Source organism: Coffea arabica, chromosome 10c, assembly GCF_036785885.1.
Source record: "Coffea arabica cultivar ET-39 chromosome 10c, Coffea Arabica ET-39 HiFi, whole genome shotgun sequence".
Lineage (NCBI taxonomy): Eukaryota > Viridiplantae > Streptophyta > Magnoliopsida > Gentianales > Rubiaceae > Coffea > Coffea arabica.
Window position 1 is genome coordinate 4,491,559 of NC_092329.1, and position 9,644 is coordinate 4,501,202.

At 37.3% G+C, this 9,644-nt stretch overlaps 1 protein-coding gene across 1 annotated transcript; it reads left to right on the forward strand.

The window, feature by feature from the left end:
- Positions 1 to 1,024: 1,024 nt before the first annotated feature.
- Positions 1,025 to 8,881, forward strand: LOC113713221 (probable dipeptidyl-peptidase 5). Its single transcript, XM_027236888.2, has 18 exons — positions 1,025 to 1,445; positions 1,591 to 1,778; positions 2,060 to 2,164; positions 2,264 to 2,335; positions 2,520 to 2,667; positions 3,616 to 3,698; positions 3,964 to 4,019; positions 4,602 to 4,738; positions 4,827 to 4,917; positions 5,002 to 5,067; positions 5,179 to 5,401; positions 6,250 to 6,351; positions 6,744 to 6,829; positions 6,920 to 7,042; positions 7,555 to 7,624; positions 7,773 to 7,864; positions 8,140 to 8,244; positions 8,323 to 8,881. Exons 1-18 carry the CDS (start codon positions 1,102 to 1,104, stop codon positions 8,434 to 8,436), a joined length of 2,205 nt encoding a protein of 734 aa, XP_027092689.2. The 5' UTR covers positions 1,025 to 1,101; the 3' UTR covers positions 8,437 to 8,881.
- Positions 8,882 to 9,644: the final 763 nt, after the last annotated feature.

Consider the following 9,644-nt stretch of genomic DNA (forward strand, 5'->3'; position numbering starts at 1 on the left):
CTCTCCGTCCTCCGTCTTTTGCTGGATTTTCTCGTACTTTTGAATTCGGCCTGGATTGGTCAAGGAAGGATTTTAAAGGTCATTTGGTCCCATAGACATTGGAATGAAGAAATAGATAATCCATAAATTAGCTGTAATCTGCAATAAGTTCCTGTAACAACTCTCAGATGTATCTTGATCCTCCTCCTAAGACCTAATTGATCTTTGTGTGGCCGACATCATTGTGTCAGTAAGATATACCTAAATGGCTGGTCATATTACTGGCCTGTGAGACACCACAATTGCTACTTTTCAATCCCTTCATGTGGTATGCATGGCCAGTTAGCCACTGTGGATTGTGGTTTTTCCCGACATGCAGGGGGGCATAGTCAATTGATTCACAGGCTGCATTTTTTCTCACATTGAACAGTGATTTCTTGGCTCAACTTGATTGTGATGATTTTCCATTTTTTTCCTCTGATTAACATTTCACCAACATCTCGGTAATAAGTGAGGAAGGGTGCTGGATCAAGATCTTACCTACGGAAATCTCTCTAGCAAGTTTTCTACCAGAAGGTTTTATGGGGAAAATATCTGAAAATGTGAACGATTATCATAGGATGCTCTAAACTCTCAAGTCCATATTGAAGTGTTGATGGAATTGGACATGCAAATATACAAGTTTTCTCCGCTCATGGTTTTGTACTACACTCAAATTCCAAACTTGTCCATTAAACAATTTGGAATTCTTTCACCTTTAGGCTGCAAATTTTACAGGATAAAGAAACAATCCATTCATTAAGTTCAATAGTTCCAAAAATCCAAATTGAACATTTTTTGAGCCACACAAGGCTTTGTTTGGACAGCAAATCAACTTTCAGAGTGGAACCTTAGATATATACTTGTTCATTGTCACCTAAAAGCATAAAAATCTTGTAGTAATTCCATTAAATCTTATCTATGCGAGAAATAATTCTTTCCTCTTAAAAGAATAAAATATTTTCACTAGTTATTAAAACCATAATTGTGTAATATCCAAGAAAAGAGAACTAAAAAAAATTAACCAGTGTGCAATAAAATAATGGCGAGACAAGCTGAGAAAGAAAAACCCAAACCAAACCAATGGCACTTTCAACTTCATTTACGGCCATATCCGCGCTGACTCGCTACAGAAGACGCCACCCCTTTAACCCCTTCTCCACGACGTCGTTTATTTCCTCCTCATTCAACCACATTTCCAGAAAAATTCAACTCCTTCGCACTGCTGCTTCCCACTGTCACACCCAGTCTTCACCCAAAATGTCCTCAGTAACCGCGGAGAATACTAAAATCACCGCCCCATACGGTTCTTGGAAGTCCCCGATAACTTCCGACCTTGTCTCCGGCTCCGATAAGCGCCTAGGTGGCACTGCCGTCGACGCCCTCGGCCACCTCTTCTGGGTCGAGACCCGCCCCAATGAATCAGGGTATATAGAAATTTCCACTCTTTGAAGGGTTTTGCAGGGTTTAAGTCGTCAATACTTCGTAGCAGCATAAGAGTTGAATAAAATTTTCTTTTTTTTACTTATTTTTATTATATTTCATCTTTTTTTCTATGGTTGATGGGTTCAGACGGTTGGTGCTGGTGAAGCAAGGAGAAAAAGAAGGGGATGACCCTATTGATGTCACCCCAAAGGAGTTTTCTGTGAGGACAGTAGCTCAGGAATATGGAGGTGGGGCATTTAGGATATTTGGAGATACAGTGATTTTCTCGAATTACAAGGATCAAAGGCTCTATAGGCAGTCATTATCTTCAAAAGGTTTGATCTTTCACTTTTTCTCTTTTCTTGTTTTCCGTCCTGGGATTTTTTCCTATGCTTTAGCTGAATTAAAAACTGGGTTCTATCCAATCACCAAAGCTTTAAAGCTTTGCTTTCTTATGAGCACTGGTTCTAATGCTTAGTTTTGTTGTTTTCTAGAATCTAATTTATTGTAGTGTAGCAACCTCTTAGGTATTGCAAATAGCCAGTAAATGATTGAGTTTACTCAGTTTACTACTTTTTGTTTTGGGTTTAAATATGAGTACTTGCTCTGTTGGCAGATTCTGCTCCTTTGCCATTTACTCCAGATTATGGCAGACCGCTCGTGTCTTATGCAGATGGAGTTTTTGATGCGCGGTTTAGTCGTTTCGTGACAGTACAGGAAGGTAGCTGTTAGCATGTATTTATTGATTTGAGGTTGTTTAATCAATCATCAGAGTTAATTGTAAATATTGGTTAATTGTTTTAAATTTTATGTTTGACAGACTGTCGTGAAAGTGCTATGAATTCTATAACAACTATTGTGTCATTTGATATCCGTGATGAGAGCGTTCAAGGTATGCTTTACATTGTCTAATCTCTTTTAGACTAATACCTTTCTTATTCTGTCTGTGAGTTGCAAGTATACCAGTTCAAAGATTGCTTCTTTGTTTCTTTAAGTTGCTTGTACCCTGATTTGTGTCGATGAAACATGATGATTGTTTCTTTTGACTTGTCTGGTGTGCACCATCAACAATGCAGAACCGAAAGTACTGGTTTCTGGCAGCGATTTTTATGCTTTTCCTCGTTTGGATCCAAAAGGAGAACGGATAGCCTGGATTCAGTGGAGCCATCCCAACATGCCATGGGACAGATCAGAACTTTGGGTTGGCTACATAAGTGATTCAGGGTATGCAGCAGTTTCTCTCTGAGGTGTAGGGTGTCTGCTTGAAACTTTGGATTGGTAATTTGACTGATAATGGGTGCATATTGTGCATTTTTATCACTGATAATGGATGTTGATAGGATGCACAATTATTTCGCTTCTCTTTGCTTTTCCTTTTAGTGGAAGTCTTCTTTGGGTATGAAGCTTCTTGAAAACTTTACTTTGTTACTTGTGTCACAATAAGGTTTTTTTCACCCATTTAGTTAATTTTGCTTTGAAAAAAAAAGAAAGTGTTTGTTTTGCTTCAAATATATTTGTATGCGATTGTGTTCTCGAGAAGGCAAATCTTACTTGTTGATGGCTGTGGCAGGCTTTTACACCAGAAAAAACATGGAGAATTAAAAATAAGTAGAGTTCAAGAAAAACTTATAGATGTTCCCTGAAGATGATAAAGCTTTGATTTGAAACTTTATGTGGCTTCTTGTGTGTGAAGTTCTCTCCTTGTTTCCATGTCTCCACTGGCATGAAATTGGCAGTTGTCTTCATACGACTTTAATAACAAATGATACCCCCAAGATGGTCAAACTCAGACGTCAGTCCTTCATTCGCAGCTGAGGCATTTGCCTTTCTGATCTTTAATGCTATTCTTTTCTGACTAAATATTTGAACTCAAAGAAGGCACTTTTTTTTTTTTTTTTTGGCAAGGTTCAACATAGTATGAGGATTTGTCTGCATAAATTCCCTTAGTTCCTTTGCACCAAGTAAATTCTGGTTGCAGATTTATGTAAGTCTCCCATTTAAGATCCGTCAAAAGACTTGTACTTGGATCCATCAAATGACTTGTGTTTGGATCACTCAGGTCTGAATTCTTGTTGGCAAATGCTAATTCCGGTATCATTGATAACCTTCTATGAATAAATCTCTCGTCTTTTGTCTTCTGTTGGTTATTTGAAATATTACTTTCTGTAACAGAGACGTGCATGCACGGGTCTGCGTTGCAGGTGGTGATCCAACACTTGTGGAATCTCCAACTGAGCCCAAGTGGTCACCTCAAGGTATTTCCACTAGCTTACTTTCTTTACTAGAAAACGAGGATATTGGTGTGGCAAATATGAGAATTTCTTTGCGCCTGTTGAACATGTCTAGTTTCCATTACAGACATTGGTATTCCTTCATCATATTGTAATAAGCATATATTATGCATTCAACTGACTCGACTCTGAAATTCTTGTTTTATGTGGAACTGCTGTATATTGTTAATTGTTTTAGTATCTTCAATGCCTCAAGACTGTGTGTTAATTGCTGTGCTTGCTATTGCAGGAGAACTGTTCTTCATTACTGATAGAAAATCTGGATTTTGGAATCTCTACAAATGGGTAAGCTTGCTAGAAAACTATCATTTTGAGATTTTCTCCCTATCTGCAATTTTTTGATAATCTGAGATGTTCCTAGTGTTGATACTCATGTCTTTTGTTGCTACCAGTTATTATTCAATTGTAATATGTGTCATTTGTTCTTTAAGTGTATCTAAGATCACATTTTTGATGATCTCCTGGCAATTATTGCGAACCCTTGTTCATTTATCCTGAGTCAAATTATGAAGTATATCTTATCAACCTTTTGGGTCGCATTCGCTTCAAGACAGGTCTGAGTCACCTAAATACAGTTCTAGTTTGACAAATGCACTGATCCTCTGAAAAGTTTGATATGATGCCATTTTTAGGATGCTCCTTGACTTTTCTTCACTTTCTTCTTTTCTTTTTGTGTGTGTGTGTGGGTGTGGGTGTCTGTGCGCTTGTGCGTGCATGCATGTGTGTGTGTGTGGCGGTTTGGGGGTGATGTGGCAGCATTGCATGTCTGTTATCAATCAGCAACATCCTTTTCTTGTGAGAGAGGTTGGATTGCAGTTTGAGTGACTCAAAGTTGATTGTAATATGATGTCATTTCATTGATAACAGATTGAAACTTCTAATGAAGTGCTTCCAGTTTACACATTGGATGCTGAGTTCGCAAGACCTCTGTGGATTTTTGGCATGAATTCCTATGATTTTATCTTTGATAAAGATCAGAAAAACCTCATTGCCTGCAGTTACAGGTTGCCTCTAGGATTGTTTTCACAACTTTCTTTATTCCTGTATGATTATATCCTTTGCAAGTATTAATGTTGTGTGATTGATATGCAGGAAGAATGGCAAGTCATATCTTGGTATTCTCGATGCTGTCCAGAACACTTCATCGTCAGTTGAAATTCCATTCACGGACATTAACAACATTGTATGGTGATGAGACTTTATGTCTGTTGCTTTAAAATCCTTTAGCCTAGAATGATAATGACTGAAAGATTTGTTGCTATTATAGACTTCTGGGCTTGACTGTCTATACATCGAGGTAGCTTCTGCTGTTCATCCATTGTCTATTGCAAAGGTGCTGACTTCTTTTCTTGCTCATACTAAAGCATATTATGTTATTTTGATTCATACTTTTCAAACCCATGATTTCAAGAGTTTGTAATGGTTGTTCTTTCTTGGTTGGCAGTTGACTTTAGATGATCATAAATCAAAAGCAGTTGATTTCAAGATCATGTGGTGTTCTTCATCCATTAGTTCAATTGACAAATCATATTTTAGCATGCCAGAAGTGATAGAATTTCCAACTGATGTCACTGGTTTGAATGCATTTGCATACTTCTATCCACCTACCAATCCCATTTATCAAGGTTATCCAGAAGAAAAGCCTCCACTACTATTGAAAAGCCATGGTGCGTTTTGGTTCTTTTGTGTCTGTGTGTGCGTGCGCATGAGATTTATCCTGCAAAGTTTTTATCTTTGTTGAAATTGTTTGAAGCCTTAGTATCAGAAATGATTGGATTTCCCTGATGTGGTTAAGAAGGATTTGGAACATTTTAGTCTTAGATATTCTATCCTGTTGAAAGTTGTCATGTTTACATGTTGGGGGAATCCAGCTTCACATGTGAATTTGCAGGATTTTTTTTTTGTGGAAATTAGCTTCTGTATCTTGAGGGTAGATGAGTTGCTAACACTACATGGATATGGTTTTTTGTTTGGCTTATTTGTGGGGGGAAGTTCCCACTGTGTTTACAGAAAAGATAAACTGTAAGGACTGATGCACGACCTGGGTTTGGCCCTGGTGTGTTCCACAATTCTTTAGACATTGGTAAAAAAATTGTGTGTGTTCCACAATTCTTTAGACATTGGTAAAAAAATTATGTCTTTTTTTGTCATCAGACTGCGACTTAAAAATGTTTTGCCCATAATCATATGCATTTTCCATGCCAAATACTCTAGAAGAGATTCTTCTGGTTGAATAGTTGATTGGTTAATTATGTTAAGGATGAAGATTCTGATTTTAATGACGCAAATATCAGCTTATTTCTAAGTTTAGAACTGGCTAGTTGATGACTTTGGGTTGGTAACTGATTCTTAGTCCTTTTGATGAAATGATGGTAGTAAACCAAAGCTTAATGCTTAATTTTTGTTCAAGAACTACGTTTCATAGATAGGAACCTTTATTAGTTTTAGGCTAGTCTTAAATTAGTATTTGTGTTATTCGTTGACTTCAATGAAATATGTTTTTCAACTGCTATAGGAGGCCCTACTGCAGAGACACATGCTGTCTTAAATCTTAGCGTGCAATATTGGACCAGTCGGGGTTGGGCATTTGTCGATGTTAATTATGGTGGAAGTGCTGGTGGGTTTTCATTCTATTTATTCATTCTTCAGTATCTTCTAAAGTTTCAGCAAGATTACTATGACATACATTGGAAAGAAAGAGGTTCTGTACAAGGAAACATTCTTTTATCGTGTTGGCACTAGTTGGCAAGCAGGTAGGACTTTACTGAGCTTATAGCTGGAGAACTTGAGAACTTGAAGCACTTGATTTGCTGTTTTGTTTCAACTGCTTATTGTTGGTTTTTGGCGTTCCAAGTATTTTATCTCCACTTACTACTTAAACTTGCTAGTTTATCATTTTATTTTAATGGCATGAAATTATCCATTTTTAGAGTACGTCTTTTAGCCATCTTTTCAACTTATACTCTTTACTGATGTCCAATCCAACTAATTGCATTTCAAAATTTAAAGGTTACGGCAGAGGATATCGAGATAGGCTGTTAGGACAGTGGGGAATTGTCGATGTTAATGACTGTTGCAGTTGTGCAAAGTTTTTGGTAAACGATAGTTTCTTTAATTCCACTGAATGATGGAAAATGCCCCTGAATATCTGGTTAGTTTGTCCTGAATTTTGTTTGATGTTCAAGGTTGACAGTGGAAAAGTTGATGGTGAACGGCTTTGTATTACTGGGGGCTCTGCTGGTGGATACACAACATTGGCAGCGCTTGCATTTAAAGATACATTCAAAGCCGGAGCTTCCTTGTATGGTGTGAGTGCTTAATCAGCTTTTGTCAAATTTTGCTAGTTACATACTTCACTTCTTCTCTTGGTTAGGTTTGTAAAATTTTCCAGTCAATTTCTCTCTCTTTACGAGTGTTATTGGCGTATGGCTTTGCCTTAGGTAGTATATGGCGTTTGTAGCTTCAATTTCTACTTGCAGTAGTGTACATAATCTTTTCCCTCAGATCTATCAATTCTGATTAGTTTCTTCCCACGTAAACAACTGAGTAAAGCTTCTTTCTGATTGGTGAGTACCATGTGACCCTATTTGGCTGGCAATTCACAAAATCTTTCTTTTTCATTTATGTAAACATAATGGTTTCATTAATTTTGAAGGAATCCTGTCTAACTTTTGGATTCTGTTCACGTTTATTTTTGTAATTATCTTGCTATTGTTGGTTTTCTGCTCTAGTTTCTTTTTGTTTTTTTTTTTTTGAGGTATGCATATTGGTTCTGCTTCTGAAGTAATGTTTTTTCTTTACATTCTTCTTTAAAAAACAGGTGGCTGACCTGAAGTTGTTGAGATTAGAGACTCACAAATTTGAATCTCACTACATCGACAATCTTGTTGGTAATAACTCAGTTGCATTCTTTTACTGTAAGCGAATCACAATTCATGCATTTCTTGCTCGTTTCTTCAAAATATTCTGTTCTTTGGAGAGCTTCCAATTGCATATTACTTGTCAACAAACTGAGTACACCTTTTGAAATTGTTGCAGGAAGTGAAAGAGCATATTTTGAGAGGTCACCTATAAATTTTGTTGAGAAATTTTCATGCCCAATAATTCTATTCCAAGGATTAGAAGACAAGGTGTGAACAATAGTGATTATACCTGCCTTTCTTACAATACTATTAATATTATTCTTCTTTTCAATGCTTTTGGTGTTTGCGGCTCATAACCGACAGAAAGAGAACATGACGCTATTGCTTATGTGAGGAACAATTAAGATGTTGTCATCCATCTTGAATGTGACTCTTCTATGACAATCAAAATGAGGTTCCTTTTTCTTGGAGTAGCTTGTTTAAACCGGTCATTGACATAATCATGTAAATGCATTCAATGATTATTGGCCTTCATTTTGCAGGTTGTCCCCCCTGAACAAGCACGCAAAATTTATCATGCACTGAAGGAAAAAGGGTTGCCTGTTGCTCTTGTAGAGTATGAAGGAGAACAACATGGTTTCCGAAAGGTATGCACCATAAGATAAGTTACTGGTACAGCAACTGTTTAACATACAAATCATAGCTGATTAACTCGTCTTCCATAGGCTGAAAACATCAAGTTCACGCTTGAACAACAAATGGTGTTCTTTGCACGTTTGGTGGGAAATTTCAACGTAGCAGATGAGATCACCCCCATCAAAATTGATAACTTTGACTGAGGAACTGGTGGTGGGTCCATTGGTGGTAGCTTTAAGAGATTTCAGGTACAACAGCAAGATGGATTATGCATATGATCCGATGATCATGCTGGAGTATGGTACACGTTCTTGTTTTCTTGTGGGGCCATGTTTGGCATGTCTACTTGTAGTTATGTTTTGGATTCCAAAAATGTTAAACCACACGGTGAGGTTCAATACAGTTGACGAACAGTGCCAAGCTAAGGATGTGGAGTCCGGAAATTTGCGCAGCAGCAAAAAGATATACTACATCAGTTGGTTCTTTTTTGGGTTGAAAGTTATTTGGAAAAAATGTTTCGGTACTATTTACTATAGTACCTTTTTTATTGTGATATATGTCGGATAAAAAGATGGTCCAATAATGTATTTTGTGAATAATAATTTTTTTTTTCTAAATAATATTTTTTGGCGATGCAGAATTTCCTAAGTTTGCCTTCTTGCTGACGGTAGATGGATTTTGAGTGCAAAATATTCTCCAATTACCCGAATGTACCATTTAACTTTTTTGGATCCACTTGTATGACTTCTGTAAATGTTTCGGAGGTTTCTTGATTTTAACCTTCACTCCCTGGCTCCAAAAAAAAAAAAAAAAGAATTTCTCTGCGTGGTTCCCTTATTACTGGTTTGATCATTAGAAACGACAAAAATTTGAGCTGCTGAGTTGAATTCGGGTTGGCTCTTGTTCTTGATGCAATCTCAGGAACTATATGTGGCAACTTGCAGTCAACTTTGTCGAATAAACTTGGCTTAATTCTCCATGACGTTAAACTAGGCTGGCCAAATTTCACACCCTGACAAAAAGATTAAACATTCACGGACAAAGGTCCTTGCTTTGTCGATAAACTTGGCTTAATAAACTTCTGCATGTCGAATAAACTTGGGGGTGGGCGTGATTGGCTACAAATGGACAACCACTTTCCGTTGTAACAGAGCTGTTCGTCGGTAAAATGTAAATGTGGACTTCTTCCGGAGTAACCTGTGACCTATTATAGCAGAACTTTTGTTGACTCTGTTTCACAGAAATATCTTCTCATCCTAAAGACTTAGCGGATGTTTCTGAGGACTTCTCCACATTCATGGGCTCCTCGATTGACTTCTAAAGGGGGGGCAATAGTCAAGGTGAAGTTGGAGAAGAAAGATGGATATTCAGAGGATGCTAAACAGTGTGATTTTCTACCGGACCCAAATAC

Bases quoted from the DNA above. Each gene is read 5' to 3' on its own strand.
- LOC113713221 (XM_027236888.2), top strand. From the start codon at position 1,102: ATGGCACTTTCAACTTCATTTACGGCCATATCCGCGCTGACTCGCTAC. The intron at 2,668-3,615 runs GTATGCAGCAGT...TTTCTGTAACAG, and splicing joins GGCTACATAAGTGATTCAGG to AGACGTGCATGCACGGGTCT. The intron at 8,245-8,322 runs GTATGCACCATA...CGTCTTCCATAG, and splicing joins AACAACATGGTTTCCGAAAG to GCTGAAAACATCAAGTTCAC.